General features: G+C 50.2%; 1 protein-coding gene across 6 annotated transcripts; it reads right to left on the bottom strand.

Annotated features, from left to right (window-relative positions):
* Positions 1-8,044: 8,044 nt before the first annotated feature.
* LOC122190487 (suppressor of cytokine signaling 1-like) lies at positions 8,045-18,924 on the bottom strand. Of its 6 annotated transcripts, none has more exons than XM_042890498.1 (5): positions 18,611-18,924; positions 15,523-15,643; positions 14,564-14,713; positions 13,019-14,243; positions 8,045-9,508 (listed from the first exon to the last, which is right to left on the bottom strand). In XM_042890498.1, exon 5 carries the CDS (start codon positions 9,440-9,442, stop codon positions 8,804-8,806), a length of 639 nt encoding a protein of 212 aa, XP_042746432.1. In that variant the 5' UTR covers positions 9,443-9,508; positions 13,019-14,243; positions 14,564-14,713; positions 15,523-15,643; positions 18,611-18,924; the 3' UTR covers positions 8,045-8,803. The 6 variants fall into 6 exon arrangements, with proteins under 6 accessions (XP_042746432.1, XP_042746435.1, XP_042746434.1 ...); XM_042890501.1 differs by lacking the exon at positions 18,611-18,924 and adding an exon at positions 18,422-18,443; XM_042890500.1 differs by lacking the exon at positions 18,611-18,924 and adding an exon at positions 17,531-17,559.
* Positions 18,925-20,362: the final 1,438 nt, after the last annotated feature.

Below are 20,362 nucleotides of genomic sequence, written 5' to 3'. Positions count from 1 at the left end.
GCTCCTGGGAGGATGGCTGGGGAAGGATTAAGTAGCTAAGTATCTCACTGGCAAATGAAGATGGCTTTCTTTTCTGTTAATTCCTCAGCTTTGCTTTTATTGTGAACTGTGCAGAATACACAGGCTAATGCAGCTGTTTTAGCAAACTCTCCTAGGGTAGAAAAACATCTTTAAGCCACCAGACCCTAGTCTGGCTATCCAAACTAAATAAACCATTCTGGCAAGAGCATTTGCTGGAAGAACCATCTCTTTGCTAGGATTTTTGCCAACATAGAATTGTTTTTCATTCTCAATTTTTCCCCACATCCCAATCCAGATTCCCATCCACCATCAACATCCTGAGCTGACAGGACTACAAGACACAGATTTGGCCTAATGCAAGAGGATCGTCATCAAGGCTTTTTTAAACCCGTCTCAAAATTTCTGCATGCAGTTGGAGACAGATGATGAGAATAAAGCTTAAAAGCATAAAAGCGTAATTGCTGACAAAGCTTTTCCCCAGCAGGCACAGCAAGCTGTCTGTCTGAGGAGAAAAAGGCAGAGCAGAGAACAACCTCATGGCTAGGTGAAGCATCAAGCATATGGCAGGGGAAGTCTGAGAAGGAAGTCATGAACCTCTCTGTGTACTTGGAGGTTGGAGGCTGGAGGCTGGCTCTGAGCCCACCTCAGCCCCTCTAGTGGAAGGAGCGCAGCTGCATAGCAAACCCTGCGATGGCAGCTGTAGACCAACAGTGAGAAAGAAAAGGAAATGTGAAAGTCCTGTCTGTGTGGAGAAACGACATCAACACAAACATGTGCATGGAGGAAGGTACATGGATATCATAGCAGGGCTCAGACTCCTTTTATGGCTAAATATATTTCCATTTGCTTTTTACTTATGTATTTGCAGATACTTTCACACACACGCACATTTTATGTGCAGCCCAGTACTGTGGCTTTGGTTTGCCTGAGCCAGTCCCCTCGCCCCCTCCCCCTCCACCCCCCATGGCCCCAGCAATCATGTGGGAGGCCCTGCACTGTGGCTGGGCCCATGACTTCTCCCACTGCCCCCTCCTCACTGTGCTTGTGCTGGGGAGAGCCTTCCCCACCCTGCCACTGTTTCCTTTATTATCTCTGCCCAGCTGTGGTTTATAAGTTGTTTAAATCTTTTCTAGGAACAGATAAGAGATCACAATTACCCAGAATCCAAAAACGCAGACAGCTTGAAATGTGGTTAGGCTCTGCCCTACTTTCATTGAGCTAAGAGCAAGGCTCTGCTGAGGTGCTTGGGGAGAGGAGGAGAAAAAAGAAAGGTCCACCTCAGCAAACCACCCCTTCCCTCCCTCCTTCCTGAAACAAGTTCCCCCGCCAAAAAACCTGCTGCGTCTGTTCAAACCACCCTGCCTGCTCCTCCTGGCTGCCCTGGGACCTCCAATCAGCAGAAGTGAGCAAAGCAAAGCTGCCCAGGGACATGGTGGCCTGAGCAGGAGGCTGTGGTGCATCACCATCTCTCCAAGCTGAGCTCAGTGCATGGATGATGTTCATCAAACCAGGGGTGGGATGAGGTTGGCAGGGCAGGGAGTGCTGCAGGTTAAGTGTGGTGTATCACCAGAAGTTTTACCATCCATACACTCAGTGGCACAGTGGGAAGCCGCAGAGGTGGAGTGGGTCTGGGACTTCCCTCTTGTGAGAAATCCCCTCCTGGGAAGTCCGTACTCAGTTACAGAGCATTGCTACACCACACCGTCAGCCACTAGCTGAGGGTAAAGCTTTCAGGATCCTGTAGTACCCAGGGAGGGGATACTGTTGACAAAATGCTAGAGGCCATTTTCCTTCTCTCTGTGGTCCCAGCTGCTCACAGATATGCACCTGCAGCTCTGTGACCTTGTCTGAAGTAAAAAATATCTTCTAAGTGATTCCACCTACATTACTTCAGCTACAGAGCAGTATACAGACAGACAAACCACTAGCAACCACTAATATTTTAAAGATGCTTCTCCATCCTGCTTGGAAGTGCTTGTATCAAAGCAAGGATGAGAGCAGCAGGTGGGTATTTTTGTAGGTGTTTTTGTTAGTGGTAGCAACAGAGAAATTTCAGAAGTGTCTGCTGTGGTCAGGGCCAAGGAGGGATACTAAAGAGGGCATTGTCTGAAAGATGATACAATCCAAGATCATTATGGTATTTATTAATACCATTTACAAGGCCTGACTTGTATAGCCTTGCAAGGAAAAATGAAAAAAATGCCAGCAAACACATTATGTTCTTCTGCAAGAAGTTGTTTCATCCCATTGAAAATCTTTGTTAGAAAGAATGATGAGAATGGTAATAATAAGGCACTATAATTATACCTGATCTTTCTATAATCTCTCTCTCTGCAGAGTTCAGGAGCACTTTACTGCTATTATTGGATTTGAACAGTCCCATCTGGATAGCATACGACTGATTTGTTTGCATGGCTTATTTTAGGTATTTCAGCACACACATTAGAACTGCCTTTATATCTGGCCCATCCCCTACACAGCGTCTAAGAGCGGCAAGAGATCTCATCCCAATGTCTTGGAGAGCTCTTTGCAGTCCAAGATTCAGAGAAGCCCCCAGTCCTTCTCCACCCAACCCGGTACCCCAGAACAAGCAATAAAACCATTCCTGTGGCATCCAAACAAGCAAGAAACTCCAGCACATCTAAGAATGCAGCCACTGCAGAAGTTCTTGGGTGTGAAGCAGGGCACTTGAAAATTGATTGCGCCAGGACCAGGAGAAAACAGATGGAATTCTAAATAATTTGGCCCAAGATTAAAAATATTATTATAAAGAAATGAGAGTTTAAAAAATGAATAAAAATGTGATACAAAAAAAAAAAAAAAAAAAAAAGGTTTACATAAACAGAACTGTGCTTTCAGCCTGAAATTTGCAGCTGTTTGTCACTAGCTTACAGCGCAGGGAATGCCCCTTGCAGATTGAGTCCCCATAAAACTTAACAAATACATGTTGTCTCATTATTTCTCTGCTTTTAGTGCTTTCCAGGGGATATTTTTTCCTCCTGTGAAATGGAGCAAAGACTTCTCCCTGCTGACCAACTGGAAGCAAGTTGGATGCAGCCCATGTCTTTCCTCCCACCCACCCTGTAGCTCCATATCTGCCCAGACAGCTGACATTTCCAAAGCCCATCCATTCTCAAGGCTGTGGGCACATTGTCTTAAGCATCTTAAACGGAATTGCCAGCCTTGCCCAAAGCTTTTCCCCACCTTCATTTTTCCATTTTGAAGTAGTACATCCTTGCTTTCATTCTCTTAGATTCTTCAGAGACGTCTTTCTCAATTTGTTTACTTCTGCTTTATTTTTAAAAGACAAACCCCCAATGGACATAAGCTCTCAAGTCACTTCTGAAAACACTGTCTTGTCTGTAAGTGCTTTGTTTGTGATCCTTTCCAGTCCTTGAGGCTATTGTTTATGAGCTGGAAGGCATCTTCGCTTAGGCTAATCATGCCGAATGCCAGCAATTCCCCCAGCATGATTTGATGCGCAAGCCAGTGGGAGCATGGTTTGTTGTGATTACGTTTACTGCAGAAAGCCGGTGTTTGCTCACACCAACCTCACAAAATGAGGGGGTCTCATCCAAAACCTTCTGAGGCAAACAGCAATCTGGTCACTGATTTCAATGGCAGCTGGGAGCGGCCGGAAGGTCTGCAGCTCTGCCAGCAAGAGTGGCATTGCAGAGAAGGAGGTAGCCCAGGATCCACACCGATCTTCCTTTAGCTGTTTGCTCAGAGTGGGATGCAGATCTAGGAGGCTGCCACTGCTGTGTGGTGTTTTCTTCATCCTCATTGTGCAACATATTTGAAGCTCCTTTCCCACACAACCTGTGCAGTGGGCAGAGCTGTTCCAGCTATCACTTGGGTCTGAGGGTGTCCTCTGCTTCTGACCTTCCTACCCAGAGAATCGCAGAATCATACATTCACAGAACGGTGGGGTTGGAAGAGACCTCAGAGCCCACCCAGTCCCACCCCGTGCCGTGTGCAGGGCTGCCACCCCCCAGCTCAGGCTGCCCAGGGCCCCATCCAACCTGGTCTTGAACCTCCAGGGATGGGGCACCCACAGCTCTCTGGGCAGCCTGTGCACTGAGCAGAGTGCCTCTCTGCCCTCTGAGTAAAAACTCCCCTCCCAATATCTAACCTAAACCTCTCCTCTTTCAGTTTAAAGCAATTCCCCCTTGTCCTGTCACTATCAGACATCATGTGAACAAATACCTCCTTTTGTTTCACACTCACACTCGAGTATCTGATTGGCTGCTTCCTTCTTTTTTTGTTGTTGTTTTTTTTTTTGTTTGTTTGTTGTTTGGTTTTTTTTTTTTAAGAAAACACAACTCAGCCTCTTACTCCATATCACTTATGCTCTGCAGACCTCTGGCTCAGACCTCCCTGATGAGAAGTCCGAGCCAACAGCCAGCCGCTACGGGAGGCAGTTGGAAGTGCTCTGCTCTGCCTGCATCAAAATGGCAGTACTGCTGCCCCAGCGGAGATCACAGGAGCAGAGAGCACGCTGGGACCTGGCAGCTCTGCAGGGAGGCAGCTGAGGATGCTGCCGGTCTCCTTTGACACCTGCTCTCCCTTTGATGGCCGTCTGCCCTCTGCAGCCCTGCCTTTGTGCCAGGCAATGGCAGAAAGCTCCGCTGTGCACAGCAGTTTGCAAATGCCAAATGTCTGAGGGATTGCTGCAAAATGAACTCAGACAAAATAGTCAGATTCCCCTAACCAAGGTATCCTTGCAAATTGAGACTTTTAGCACATTTAAAGGTCAGTGTCTAAAGGAGGGCTATAAGAGACCAGGGGAGACACTTTAGCAGAGTCTGTTGTGATAGAACACAGAGAAATGGCTTCAAACTAAACAAGAGGAGGTTTACACTGGAAGAAGTGTTTTACCATCATGGGGGTAAGGCGCTGGCAAAGGCTGCCCAGAGAGTAGGTGGATCCCTGTCCCTGGAGACATCCAATATCAGGCTGGAGGGGCGCTGAGCACCCTGATCGAGCTGTGGGTGTCTCTGTTCATCATAGAGGGGTTGGACCACAGATGAACTTTAATGGTCTCTTCCAGCTCAAACTTTAATTCCATGATTCTATGATAATGATGGACATACATATTTTATGCAGGATGTCAGGGCAAGAGCCCTAACCAAGGCACTGCTGTGGGTATGCAGGAGGTTTTGTTCTGAAGCTTGCCTGCATAGGAGCACTCATTTCCAGACAGTGAATACGCTGAAATGTTAATGCATTTTTTGAAACGTGTTTGCACAAAACTTTTGTGTTTGGGTGAATTTTGATGCTCTGAGGCAGAGCCCTAATGCAATACAGACCCTTATGTCAGAGGTAATCAAGTGTTATTACAAGAGCTGCTGGCCGTGGGGCCCCTCCTGCGTGCACACAGGGGTACATATGGAAATCATTAACAAGTTTCAGCGGAGGATTTTGGGAAATTAACCCTTGCGACCCCAGAGCAGTGCTGGCAGGCAGCAGATGAGGAGCAGCTTCCCACTGAGACTGATCCAGCCCCGGGCAGCCTGGCAAAGAGGCCAGACCTCTCCATTCGGGCTGTGAGGACGAGTGGTTGAAGGAAACCATCTGCAGGGCTGTGTAAGCTTCCTCGGCGAACTGAAACGAGTCAGCTGGAGAAATGTGTAACATAGCGTATAAAAATGCAAACAATTTTCTTCTAGTCCCCAAACGGTGCTTGCGGGGTTGTGAGGAAGTTTGTAATTTCTTTATAAGCTCCTTTAGGAGCCACCAAACACAGCGCTTGGCTGTGGGCCACGATGTGCTGCTCTGTGTGGCTCAGGGGCAGGGTGGCTGCAGCCAGCATATCCCACCCACTGCTGGGAGCCCATGGATGTCACCAGCAGTCACTCCTCGGATGTAACCTCTTCTGATTTTACTCTGTGTGCCTTTTTTTGCATCCAGAGTATAAGGAAAAGGACTTCTGGCCCCCTCCGTAAAGCTGGCCACATCTGATGCATTTCTCACATTCTTGTTCTTCCCAAATTGATTTCTTTTCTTGCACCAATCCTGATCCAAGACGTGCCCTTTCCTCTGGGATAATGAGGGTAGGCATCATAATGTGCTTTAAACTTTCATAATGTAACAATACTTGGCAGTCATTCACTGCTTTTCACTCTCAGATCTCAAATCAATTTGCTACAGCCCTGCATGGAATTGACTTACTTGTAAGACACAGACAAGTACTTGCTGCGCAATTAAAAAAAAAAAAAGAACAAAATAAAGTAGATTTTATTAAAATCCAAACTACGTCTTCCTCCCTTGGTGTGATTTTCCTCAAGCACAGCCCTGGCCACAAACACGGCTGTTCCTCAGCCCTCGGCCGTGCAGCCCAAGATGCTCATTTCGGGCCAAATGAGAGCAGTTCATCACCAGGTCAGTGCGATCCAGTCAGAAAGCTCTTCCCTCAGTGAGTTATAACTGCTGCCATAAAACAGAAGCATTTCTGTGCTCGGCTGTAAATGGTAAAGAAATGAGCCAAACGCCTTCCCACCACCCCCAGTTTAGGAAGGGAGGGAGGGAAGGCAGCCAGCATGCCCCATATATGAAAGGAGTGAGGAGAAGGGCAGGAGACATGGCTTCAACCCCTGGGTGGGCAGAGGGAGGAGAACACACTCAGCTGACCCACCAGGACTTCCCCTGAAAGCCAGCGCATGCCCAAAGCCACCCGAGGGGCTGGCAGGGTGGGCACAGGAGTAACAAGAGTTAGTAACAAGCCAATCCAGTTGGGCCTTGAAGACTTCTAAGCATGGAGACTGCGCGCCTTTCTGGGCAACCTGTCCGCAAATGGATCCCCCCATCCTACCCAGCTTGGACTTGTTTCCATCCTTGTGTCTCCTTCTCCCACAAGGCAATGCTGTGGTGAGCATGACTCCTTGCTGAGCCCCTCACAGGTACAGGCAAGTTGCTCTGAGGTCCTCCAAAGCCTCCCCAGGCTGAACAAACACAGCTCCCTCAGCCTCTCCTCACCGGGGAAGTGCTGCAGCTCTTGGGGTCATACCTCTGAGCCAACTCCAATTGATGATATTTTTGTTGCAACAGAGACCCCAAACTAGATGTAATATTCTAAACGGGGTCTAATGAGCAGCCAGTACAGTGAGATAATCACTCCCTCACCCACAGCTGCAGTGCCACCGGGCTGCCCCATCCCTCCCTGGGGCTGGCAAGGGGATGGATCCCCCCACAGCACTAATTCAGCAGCCTTGGATCACAAGGCAGAGCCTCGGGAGGAGGGCAGGACCTCGCTGCCAGCAGCGCAGCAGAAGTCTCTCGAGATTAATTCAGCATCCAAAGAGCTCCTGCCATGAATAATGCGCCATATCTCTCTCTGCACTGGCTGCACACAGTGGTTCCTCAGATAAGACACCTAAAGCCAAGAGAGCAAATTCAGGGTCACGTCTCTCTGCAATTGGTATTTTTTCCTTGTGCAAGTCTGAAGGGGAAGGGCAGAGTGAGCACAGCAGTCTGCTCACACAATATGCTTGTGGAAGCCAGTTCCTCCCTGATCCCATTCAGGTGTCTTCTTTCACAATATCCAAACACACTGAACTGCTTCCATGTAGCTGCTTTTAGTTGTTTGTTTTTGTCAAGGATATCAAGCCCACCTGAACCCTAAAATGAATCAACAGTGCTAAGATTTTTCCTACCCCTATTTAATCCCTCTCTGTCCCACACTCTCTGCAGTTACAGCTCACTGATGCTGTGCCATGCTCTAGAATCTCAAAGCACCAGTCTTTCCTTCAAACACTCGGTTCAGGTCTGAAAACACTAAAAAAAAATACTTCTAAAAATTTCACCCCTACATTTTTAGGAATTATCTTACGTTCATTCAATTCTTATTTCATTGCACCGTAAGGTAAACTACACCTAATGGTCCCAGCTAGGACCCTTCCTTTATGCACTGCATCTGCTCTTCAAAAGAATTTCCCTTGTTCAGGTGCAGTTTGATTACCATGCCTCTGCACTACACTAATGGGGTTTCCAGCAATGCAACGGAATGAAAACACCACTGTATCTGTTGGCTTTTAAAAATAAGTATAAAAACATGTTTATTAAAATTTAGGAGTTGTATAAAAAATTCTTTGCCTCTTCTTGAGGCAAGACAAAACACCTTTTTGTAGCCCATAGGTGGCAGCAGCATACTATCAGATGAGGACAAGAGGCTCTGGACTGGGTCTGCTCACACCCTGCAGGGCAGAACCGACCTCAGACCTGCCTCTCAGGAGCACGATGCCCGTAGTATAAAGTAACTCATCTGCACTCCCAAAAACCTGTTCAAATAAAGCAATGCAGAAGCCACTCAAGCTGCACATACTGTACACGGCTGCAATGTTTTTTCCCCGAAAGTGCTGATCTCTGAAGGGGCAGATTTTGCATTTGTGCTCAGGCACAGACACGTGGTCTCCTGTTAACATGTGGCCTCCAGTTAGCTTGTGGCCCGTGCCCACCAATACCCAGGATGCAGCACTGTGGGGCCGTATGGCTTCACGAAGGCACACTGGCAGCATAAACTAGCTTAGGCACTTTGGGTAGTGGGGCTGACCTGGCAGGACAGGCAGCTAGCCCTGTTCTCAAGCTTATTAGTCATGAATGGAGCCAACAGCAGGACTTGGGGGTGGGAAGAGCTGTTCTTCAGGCTTGGCTTCACCCCAGCCATATGGGGGAAGGTCAGGCATGTTGTGCATGTTTGAAGACACAGCTTTTGCAGCCAGTGGGTGCAGGCACCCTGCCCCTCCAGCGTGGCCGTGTGCAACCCTTCGCCTCCACATACCCGGCATCATCTCCTAGTGCCAGCTGCAGAGGGGCTGGGGACCACTCTCCCATCCAGGGGTGACACCGCCGCCTCCCGTGGGCACGTCCGCATGGCAGCGGTGGGAGCGGGCAGGCGCCGCTGGCACAGTTCTCGCAGCGTGGGCACAGTCCGGCGGCTCCGGCACAAGGGCTCGGAAAAGACCAGAGGAGTTCCCCCCATCTCATCAAAGTGCAAGGGGTTGTTGCGGGTCCCCGCCACCACCAGCTCCAGCAGCCGGACCACGCAGTCCGAAAACCAGTTCTTCAGACGGAAATAACCCTCTTGGAAAGAGATGCGGAGGCTGACGGGCCCAGTCGGCATCCGCACGCTCAGGCTGAACAAGCAATTCCCCTGCGAGCTGTCCCGCACCAGGTAGGTGCCAACGGGCTCCCGCTGCAGCTTGGCGTGGGCCTCCCCAACAGACAGCGGGCCCCAGTAGAAGTCACTGGCCTGGAGGATGTTGAGGGATCGCTCCAGGACCTCCCACTCGCAACTGCGAAACATCCGGAAGCGATCGGGCAAGCCAGGCGGTGCGGGGCTGGGGAGAACGCTCCGATGCTGCCTTTGCAGACAAGCAACAGTGGTGCGTGTGTTTTGCAGATCATCTGGCCTCCCTCTGATCATCTCTCAAAGAGCCCATGGATCCCAGGGAGACGCTGCATTTACCATGCTTTCTCTGTCGCCTCCAGCCTGCAGGAAAGAAGCAGAGTGAGGCAAACCCCTACATCCTCGCACTGAGCAAGTGAGGACATTTCTCAGGGAGGAAAGCCGTGGTGTGCCACCATCCCACAGCTCTAGGTACACCAAGCAAATACAAGCAGGAGAGACTCCAGCTGGGCCACACCAGTGCAAGGGACCAGGTTACATTGCTGCATCCATTGCGTTCATACATCTCACATCTAGGGGCTTCTCAGCACATCCTTTAGGCTGGCTTGTATCTAGCAGATCTCATTATTTTGTGATTTCCCTCTTTTGGATGGCCAGGGGGTTTTCAGAGTGGCCTTGAGTCCGGCAAGAGGAAATGAGTTCCCAAGTGAGAAGAATTTCCCAAGCAGGAGGGTATCTTTCATTTTGGCATTCAGCAACCCCTCAATCAGAACAGACAGCAAAACCCACAAGCAACAACAGAATGGAACAAGCCCTTCCCACCAAAGCCCCATTCCCTTGTATCAGGATACTCCCAGATCCAATCTGCAAGAAATCCAGGTCCACACCTGTGTTCAGTTTTGAGCCCTTCACTACAAGATACTGAGGCCCCAGAGCATGTCCAGAGAATGGCAGTGGAGCTGTAAAGGGTCTGTAGCACAAGTCTGATGGGGAGCAGCTGAGGGGACTGGGGTTGCTCAGTCTGGAGAAGAGGAGGTTCAGGGGAGACCTCGCTCTCTACGGTGACCTGAAAGGAGGTGGTAGCAAAGGGGAAGTTGGCCTTCTCCTGGGAAACAGCGACAGAACAAGATGGGATGGCCTCAAATTGCACCAGGGGAGGTTCCAGTTGGACACTGGGAACAATTTCTCTTCGGAAGGAATAATGCTGTATTGGAACAGGCTGTCCAGGGATGTGGTTGAGTCACTGTCTCTGGGAGTATTCAAGAAAAGGACAGATGTCACACTGAGGGACGAGGTCTAGAGCATAGACATGGGCTTGTGGCTGGACTCAATGATTCTATTGGTCTTTCCAATCTAATAATTCTATGATTCTATGAAATGCATCACCATCAGCTTCAGAACTGCCACAAGTGAGAGCACTTGTGCTGACACCAGGCTCTGCTGATGCCCAAGGAGCATTTCTGCTCAGGACCATCCACTCTGCTTGTGCTGCAGGGATATCTCCCCGCTGCCTGCAGGTGCTGTTGCCCTCTCCCAGCCACCGTCCTCAGCTCCCATTGCTGCCTTTTCTCCATCACTGGAGACACTCAAGGCCAGGTTGGATGAGGACCAAGGCAGCCAGACCTGGTGGGTGGCAGCCCTGCCCACAGCAGGGGTTGGAGCTGGGTAGGATTTGAGGTCCCTTCCAGCCCACACCATTCTACAACTATGATTCTATGATTCAGGCAGGTGCCCTCCCTTGCTGTCTCAACCCTGCTCATCTCCTGTGCGTCATGTTGACACCAGATTGTCTGCTTTTGGAAAACAAAGTCCTGTATCCAGTGTTGCCATCAGCTATCCATCAGAGTCATTTCAATTATTAAAAAAATACGTTTTCTCTGTATGTGTGTGAGTATGTATATACATAAACATAGAAACCGCAGCCCCAAGCCAGAGGCTCGCTCTGTGTGAGAAGTGGAGCTGTCACATACCACTTCCCCAGGCCTGACAAGCCAGTTGCTCACCACCAACCCCTGCCCTCAGTCCCTTGACACACTCCATTAACCCAGACACAGTCGCTGGCAGCACAGCCATGCTCTGAGCAGGCCCAACGCTGTGGCCCAGCAGCCTGTGCCCCTTCCCCAGTGGGCCCCACTGTGGCCATGGGCTCACTAGGGAACACAGGGACCCAGAGGTGCCCAGCAGCACCTTGCCTGGGGTCACCTTTTCTCTCCTCATTCCTCTTGCAATGCTCAACAGTGGTATCAATAAGTCAGGCGCACCTCTATTACAGGGTCATACACTCTGGCCTCCATACACACTGTCCAAGCCTGGGAAGCCTCTTCAGTGGCACTCTGTTTTCTACCCTGTGATTTGCAGACCACAACATCCCTGGCACTGCTCTGAACACCGCTGATCCTGCTCTTGAGCCACGTGTTGCTGTGGGAGGGAAATTCCACTCTGAGAAAGGTGGGAGGGGGAGGAAGGTGTTAATCAAGCTGGGTTTTTTCTTTTCCATTAAAAAATAATAAAAAAAAAAAAAAAGCCAGCTAAAAGCTTGTCAGAGGGTTCAACCAGTCTGAATAAATCTTAGGGGAATCTGATTTGGTGAGCAGAACACAAGCAAGGCAACACATGCAGCCATTAGGGCAACCTGTCACCACCAAAGACTCAGCACTGCAGGCACCACAAGAAGATGCAGCATCTCTGTCCCTCTCCTTCTCCTCTCCGATGGCCGAGGAAGCTATAGAGCATTTTACATTAGTTAAGAAAAGGGGAAAAAAGGTAGCACTCCTGCTAAGAGCCTTCAGCTGTGATGGGACCAAGAAGGAGCCCCACTCCCACCAGCAGCCACTCTGCCCAAAGGGCAAGTTCTCTTGGGTCCAAACCAAAGCTTTAGGTCTAGATAGGACAATAAATCCCAACAGGAAAACAGAAGCAGGTGGATGTCTTTCATTTTCAGACTACTTTAAAAACAACAAATAAACACTTTATTTGTGTTTATTTGTTGTGAGGCTGGAACACCCTGATGTAACTGTAGGTGTCCCTGTTCACTGCAGGGGAGTTGGATCAGGTAGCCTTTAAGAGTCCCTTCTAACTCAAACGATTCTGTGATTGTATGACTTGTTTAAGGCTGCAGACACTGTTTGACAAAACAGGAAAACAACTGTTTGTCCTAGTTTTCAACCTTGAGTCACTCTCCCAACTCCTTTAAGAAAAATCCACTGCTACTAGAAGTCTGGCTGACTAAGAACCGAGACTGTGTCATCATTTCAAATTCAAAGTAAGTGCAAAAATAGCATCTTCATAGCGCACTGACTTGGTTTGAAATCTACACGTGGGTCATATCTTCAGACAGCATGAGTTTGTTTAGCTTCAGTGTCCCAACTCCACAGATGACTGGCTGGCAGGGTAGTGTTAGTTAGCCCACTACAAATACTTATTGGTATATCATTTTTAAGGTTCATCTGTTTTGCCATACCAAGATTTGTTTTCTTTCCTCACTGCCAAACAGCCCCCAAAATCCTCAACACCCAAGACCATCGCTGCCTCTGTACTATAAGAAGAGCACTTACATCCAAAGCAACATCTCCAAAACACCAGTGTCCCACTGGTTGAAAGGCTGGACAAGTTTCCCCAGGCCTTCTGATCTGCTGCAAGTTCAAGAGCTTTTCAAAACAAGTGCTCTTGACGAAGGGCATCCTGCCTTCCTCCTGACTCACTATCCAGGCAAGGCCATGCGTTTCATGTATGGAGATGGTGAAACAGGCAGCTGTGTGCAGCTGCTGTGTAAGCCAGCCCTAGGGCTGGATACAGCTGGCACACTCAATGGTGGCTTCAAGCACTTGGAGAGCACTCATTCCTGTGCTTTTCTTTCTTGAAGGGCTCACTTACCTCCTGAAATTTACTGTCCATAGGGAAGAGCTGCTAGATATCAGGCCTGCAACTGGTCCCAAGTCAGGAGCCTTGATGCAGCAATGCTGGGTTTTTGCAGAGCTTTCCCAGAGAGTGCATCCATCCTTTGGAAAGAAAGAGATGCCCATCAAACAGATGACTGAGCCCTTTAGCTGGCTGTAATATGGGTGTGAAATGCAACAAATCTGGAGATGGTTGCTATGCCTCAACCCTCCTCACCCTGTATGACCGTAGCAGGCTTTATACAGCACTTCAGATAGCAACAAACACATTATTGGTGTCATTATTGTTACTGCTGCTACCGAAGCCACAATGTGTTTAACTACCAGACAACTCACAGATGCCCTAAGGACAAATGCAAAGACCTTATCACTGTCATTGTCTTTAGGAAGCAGAACCCATAAAAACCAAATGTGAAGACATCATGGCAACAGGAAAAAACTTTAGGATTTGTAATAGCAAGCTCAAGCTTGCACTCAACAGAAGGCACAACAGTTAGAGCAACCCATCTGAAAGCATGCATCCAATCCCCATCGCAACCTCTGGTACAAGAAGGGTGCACGGGACCATCCCAATGTCAATCACAACTCCTCCAGCACAGTGTGGCCATGGGGAAACTGCAGCTCCTGCTATCTTTTATGCCATGACCATAAATCAGAGCCTGGTGCAAGAGTGACACTGTGTCTGACACGAAGGAATACACAACACTGGGTACAGGGCTCTGTTTTCCAAAAGCAGATAAAAAGAATGTGACACACACAAACTCACACCAAACCAAAACCATGTTTCCCTATACAGCCAGCATTCAAGCAGGATGCAATATGAAAAACTCTGTACGTTTGTTATCTCCTACAAGGCAGCACAACACTACACTAGCTGTGACATTTCCTGTTTCCACATATAGATGGAGTGCATGCAGAGCTTTGGAAACCCTTCTACAGATCTTTCAGAAGGACTGGTCTTATCAAACCCCTGTGATAATGTTGGGGTTGGAGAGCATACCCCAAAACCCACAAATAATTCCACCTCCCTGTGGATTTGTTGCTTTGGTTTTGTGTTTCTTATGCACTTTTCTATGACATTCCTTCTGCTTCAATGTGATGCTCTGCTGATACGGGCTGAAAGGTTCTTACGTGGAGAAAACCCATGGGATAGTTCGACGTGCTCCAAGTATTCCCCAGGGTAGGGCAGCCTGCATGCATGTCTGCTCAAAAAAATAAATGACAGTGGCAGTTCATAGGGAAAGCTAATTGCTTTTGCTCTCCTAACTGAAACAGCTGGAAGAAACGTGGCTTTCATGGTCCCTTCCTCACACCTCTGAAATACTCTGTGAACTCAGAACAACTCCTTCCAAACCAAACAGCCTTTTCCCAGCAGTCTCAGCCCCACATCAAAACATAACCCTGTCTTGCACCCAACCGGCTGACCCATGTGGGTCCAGGTTTGGGCTCTGAGGCTTTTCCCCCTCCACATCACTGGCAAAAAGAGAACACAAATATAAAAATTGTTAGGAAATCAGTGCACCTGGCTTCGAAGCTGCAGCTCAGGCTGTCCTGCTGGAGCTGAGAGACACAGATGTGCTGCTGCCCACCTCTGCCCAACAGGGCACTGGTTTGGGGAGGCTTCTTCCAATCATGCTGGGCTGAACTGACTGGTCTGGGCTGTTCTAGCACCCTGTCAGAAACATGAGTAAATGCTGAGACACGACAGCTGTCAGTGGTCCCCACAATGCCAGCTGCCTCTCGTCAAAACCATCACATTCAACAGGAAAGGAATTCAGGGAAGACACCAGGCCTTGGAAATGAACAGCATCCACAGGGAAAACTGGCTCAGCACCACAGGTTTGAGGGGGCAGGGGAGGGCTGCTCCCTTTGCTCTCAGGCCCCAGCAGATGCGAGGGACCCAAATCCATCCCTGTATTGTCGGTGGCAGGAATGAGGGGTGCAGAGCAGAGCCACACAGCAATGCAAATTTCCAACAAACAAAATAAAGAAACTAGTCCCAAGAGTCAGGAGTGGGCAAGAAAAGACTTGAGTCATGAGAAGCAATTAAAGAAAGCTTAAAGGGACAGATTGTGACGACCCCTGCAAGCAGTGCAAGGGACACTGCAAGCAGTGGCCACGGTCAGAGGCAATGTACAAAAATGCAGCAATGGCAGTGCCTGCCCAAACCTCTACAGCTTGCAAAGATGAAACGCTAGTGCTGGTGGAGCCGAATATAAAGGAATATGAATTAGTGTCGGTGGGGAACAAATTTCCATGAGGATGGCTGTCATGAAAGTGGGACAGCAGGTAGCCGAGATAAACAGAATGAAAACAAATGGTGTTTTCAGTTTGTCAAAACCAGAAAGCCTCTGGGGGAATCCATCCTTCAGCTCACCGGGATGCCACCAGCAAGGGGGTGAAGGAGCTGCTGAGGAGCTAAGCAAGCAAGCAGAGTTTTGGCTTTCTTCCTTCTGTGTGCAGTACTTAAAGCTATTTTACCTGCAGGGCTGCAGGGAGTGATCAGAAGAGATGTGGAAAACTGAAACAGTGGGAAGTCAGTGGGGTGCAGCGGACCATACTCAGGGTGGGAAGGTGATTGCAATGCCACCACCTGGCACACCTGAAATAGAAAGGCAGAATTGAGACAACGGGGATGGGCCTGAGGATGGATGGGCCTGAGGATGGATGGTAGGAAGCCACCTGCAAGCTTTCAGATGGAGCAGAGAGACGCAGGGGGTGCAGCAGGAACACCCCTGTAATCAGGCTGCTCTTTTTATGCTCTTTCATAAAATGAGAAGAGAGGAAGTTCAAAGGTAACCGAGATTGAAAAGTAAGTAATTCTAAAACTCATAAAAGGGAAAAACTCCAATCACACACATGTTAAAATGCTGCTGGGGAAAGTGAGAGAGCTGATCTGAGAGCACTCATTTCTCTTCTTTCTCAAACTTCTCTGCTCCATCACTGTGAAGCACCCACCCCTCCATGCTCCAGCAGAGGAATCCAGCAGCAAAGGGCTTGTTTTAACATTCATATTAAGCACTGCCTTTAGAAACTGCTCCAACTTTACACACAGCTAAAGGCGGCCCAGCCAAAGGCACAGACCTCCCTTAGCCCAAGTTTGCTCCCGAGAAAGTAAGGTAGCAGACATGCAGCATTGCTGAGCTGCAGAGCCACAGGGACTGTTACCCAAGTCAACGTTTTCCTTCAGCATTTGCAGGGGGTGCTCAGACAAAGGCAGCTGAGCGTTGCCAGCTCCATGTGGCTTTGCCTGCGATCTCAGGCAGTGCCAACGCTGAGCTCCCGCAGCCCCATCCTGTGCTTGAGCCCAGTACCAGCACAGCCCACCTTGGGCTCACACACATCTGTGAACACATAGCAGCACAGAGAGCATGAGGGGAGCAGGAAGGGAGAAGGCAGAGAGAATGTGCATTATCAAAATACCTTGAGAGCAGTTCTTGGAAATGAGCAGCCTGCAAGCGTGTATCAGACATTCATTTCCTGTGAAGTGCACACAGGCCTTTTCATTTCTCCACTGAAGAGGACGAAAATAAGGGGCAGCTCTAAGGGCTCCAAAGACAACACGGAAACCAGCATTTAGCCTTTTTACTAAAGCTGAGTCGATATTGCTGTACTATTAGCTAACTGCTGAGCCCAGCCTGAGATTCCCAGGGGCTAAAACATAGGGCATTCAACACCTCGCTTCTCCATCTTAACATGAAATCTTGCACTTGGTCATGGGGGAAATGAACTTCACCTGGCTCGTTCTGACTGCTCATTCCCTAATGCAAAGCCACCGAGTCCTGCTGCCCCAAGCACCACTGACCTGCTTGGGTAAAGGCACTGAGGCCAAGGCCAGCAAAACGCTCAGCTAATGAGTGCCTCAGTGGGGCTGGAGGCCGTGCAGGAACGCCAAGCAGAAGGCCAGACAGTGTCAGGAGGTAAGCTGGTATCATGCCTGTGTTCAGTTCCTGCTTCTCAGTACACACCAGCAGGAATGTAATTAAAGTAACAATTAGTTGCCTTCTTTGCAACAAACACACCATGCCTCCAACATCACACACACTTAACACCTCGCTTACAAAACCCACCGCCCCCTACAACCACGCACACTCCCATTGAACCACACCACGGGCTTTGAGGCATGGGCAGCCCCGTTCTGCATCAGCCTCTGATTGAGACCAATGGATGCCCTACGGGAACACCTTGCTGAATAGAAGAAAGAAGACTGAAACTCCAGCAGGGACAGAGAGGAGAAGCCAGGAAAGAAACCTCTCCAGTTTGTTTCTCAGCAACACAACCACAGCATTAGTGACAGCAGCAAGGAATCTACCATTGCACGGACTGCCCACCAGCTCCAGAGGCATTCCAGCTGGATTACAGACGGAGGTGCCAGCTGGTATTCAAAGCTGTCATCTGGAAACCTAACTCAGCCCTCTGCAAACAGAGGCCGGGGGGGCTGCCCCAGCCCACAGCACCCCTGTGCTCCCTTACACCCATAGGTATTTACCTGTGGCTCAGTGCAGCCTGGGCACGAGCATCATCTCAAGCACATGGCTGCAGTCTGCTGAAACTCCACAGGCTGTGCCATGGCTGCTTGGAGAATGAAACAGGGCTGCACGGCCCCACGAGGGCCCGCCCGGTCACCACCAAACGAAGCATCAGGAAGCTGCAGCTGCTTCTCATCCCACCCCGTTTTGCAGAATTAAGCACGGTCAGCATGTGGCTGGGTTTTGCATTGACATTCTCTGAGTGCAAACGCCGCTGCCGGGACCACACAGCCCCGACCTGGAGAGTTACAGGTAGAGCACAGCCTGCAGATGTGCTCTTTACCCCAAACTTCCCAAAACAATGGTCGAGCCGCATTCCCATCCTTCCCTCATACCAACGGACAAAAAAAAAAAAAAAAAGCCACAGATACAAATTCAACATTCTCGAGTTCCTCTCTGTTACCTTCAGGGTTCGTTCAGATCCCGTTTCCAAGCTTAAATTAAAGAAATAAAAAATAAAAATAATTTAAAAAAATAAAACAAAAAAACCGGAGTGTGGGGAGGGAGAAGTCCTAAGAGGAGCACAGGCTGAGCTTGCACAAGAACTCTCCGAAAGGGCACCCACCGCTGGGAAGAGGCGAAGAGCCGACCCTGCAGGAGCGCCGAGCGGGGCAGCACCAGCAGTACCGGCGGCGCGTGCGGAGGAGCGCAGGTGCGGGGCGGTCCGCCCGACCCCGCATCGCCGAGCCCTACGCGGAACGCGGTGCAGCGGCGGGCGAAGAAGCGCGGAGAGCCGCTAGTCCCGATCTCTGTCGGACCGCACGCCCCTCTCCCGGCCCCGACTGCCTCCGGGCTTCTTCGAGCCAGAAGAAAAAAGTCCCCTCTCTTCCCCTTCCCCGAGCCCCGCTTACTCTCCGCATCTCCCGGCGAAGGGTCGCGCTGCCGCCGGTGCGAGCGAGCGCTCAGCGCCGGGGCGACAGCCGCGCTGCCCGGCCCTCCCCCGCCGCTCTCCCGCCCCGAAGCGAAACCGAGGCGGCCCCGCGCCGCGCATCCCCCCGCCCTCACCCTCAACGCCGGCCCGAGGCCGAGGCTCGCCTTACCGGGCCGGGAGGTGCCCGGCGGGCGCTGCTCGGCCGCTGGGAGCGGCGGGGAGGGGGGAGGGAAAGGAGGAAACCCCCCAAGTGTGGCTTTTCCGAGGAAGGAGCCACGGGGGAGGGGAAGGGGAGGGGTTTCTCCCTCCTCCACCGCCACCCCGTCTTTCCACGGCGTGGCTTCTCCGAGTGGGGAAAAGAAAAACAGTGCAGAAGGAAAAAAAAAAAAAGTTAGAAAAGTTGGCCAGATTGGGAGAAAGAGGGGAGAAAGAAAGAAAGAAGGAAAAAGAAAAGCGGTTCAGAACGTCCCTCCGCTGCGGGCTCAGCTCCTCAGCATCTGCCCCCCAAGGACCGCGGGCCGGGCCCCCCCAGCGGCACCGGGCACGGCGGCCGCCTCGGCCCTGCTTGCACCGCCCCCGGGCTGCGAGGGGGCTGGGGCTGCGCGGAGCCCTCCGGACTTTCAGGCGCCTTAAGATGTGCGCTGTTGTCTCTGTGTGCTGGATGAAACGATCGGAAACCTCGGAAAAACGGGAGAGCTCGCAAAAAAATTCAGGAGATAAAACGATACGTGCATTGTGTGTAGTGTGTTCATATTGCTGGTGAAAAAGAGCAGGAGAAAAGACAATCTCCACAATTCTGTACAAACCCCACAACTGCCAAAGGCCCAGCTTGCAGTTAGGCAGTGCTTGCACCACTGGAACTCTGATTCATTGATACACTGCAACCAGGTCCGGGTCATAGAATCACAGAATGGTTGGGTCGGAAGGGATCTCAAAGCCCATCCAGTTCCATCCCGTGCCATGAACAGAGCTGCCACTCACCAGCTCAGGCTACCCAGGGCCCCATCCAACCTGGTCTTGAACCTCCAGGGATGGGGCACCACAGCTTCCCTGGGCAGCCTAGTCCCACTGTGGCTGTTCCATGCATGCCAGGTGGATTGCTGTGTTGCAAAAGCCATGCGCAGATGCAGAATGTAGACGTGCTATGGTTGTTTTGCACCAGTCTGGTGATGCAAAGCAGCTGTAACTCTGGGTTATGCAGCTGACTGCAAGAGTTTTACAGCTGCTTTGCATTGCTGGGGATCATGAAGCAGTCTGAAGCACACTGAATCCAACCTGCAGCCTTGCCAGAAGTTCCACTAAGTATTGAGACATCAGTCCTTGTTTTTCCTTTCAACCAAGCATGAAGATGCTGCTGACCACAGAAGAATTTCTGAGCTTCCAGAAGAGCCGGCGCAAAGCGGTAATTCTTTTTCAGGGAGGACCTGCCCGCTGGAGCCCTAAATCACAGCAGAGTCAAAATGCTCATCCGTTCCATTTTTGGTTTACAAGGAGGCTTGTCACACTTTTCTTTGTATTTTTGGATGGCGGCTTCAAAAATATCCTGTGGTTTGCTTAACAGTTGCCTAGTAGGGAGCCAGTTTCCCTCTGTGTGTATTTATAGCATTTATTGGGTGACTTCATAGGCACTACCAGCCACCTTGCCTTAACAGTAAGCGAACTGCTCTAATTCTTCCTTTTATTCTTTCTCTTTGCCTTTGCTTTAGAAAGTAACAACATACCCGTGGGTCTTGCCCTTTCCTCCCTCATCCACTTGGAACAGTGACCTTGCAGTGGTTACAGCCGCAGTGTGTTGCAGCAATCCTCTCCAGCAATAAAAGCTGGTGAGACGTGGCGCCGGGGCACCACTGACCACAGTTTTCCAAAGCTCAGATTTGACTCGCAAGAACAGGGATGCTGAAGTAGCTTCGTGTCTGCTGAC

Source organism: Lagopus leucura, unplaced genomic scaffold (assembly GCF_019238085.1).
Source record: "Lagopus leucura isolate 7727_CA_CO unplaced genomic scaffold, USGS_WTPT01 Super-Scaffold_100159, whole genome shotgun sequence".
NCBI classification, from domain to species: domain Eukaryota; kingdom Metazoa; phylum Chordata; class Aves; order Galliformes; family Phasianidae; genus Lagopus; species Lagopus leucura.
The sequence above is the reverse complement of the archived record's forward strand: the minus strand, read 5'-3'. Positions and strand labels throughout refer to the sequence as shown.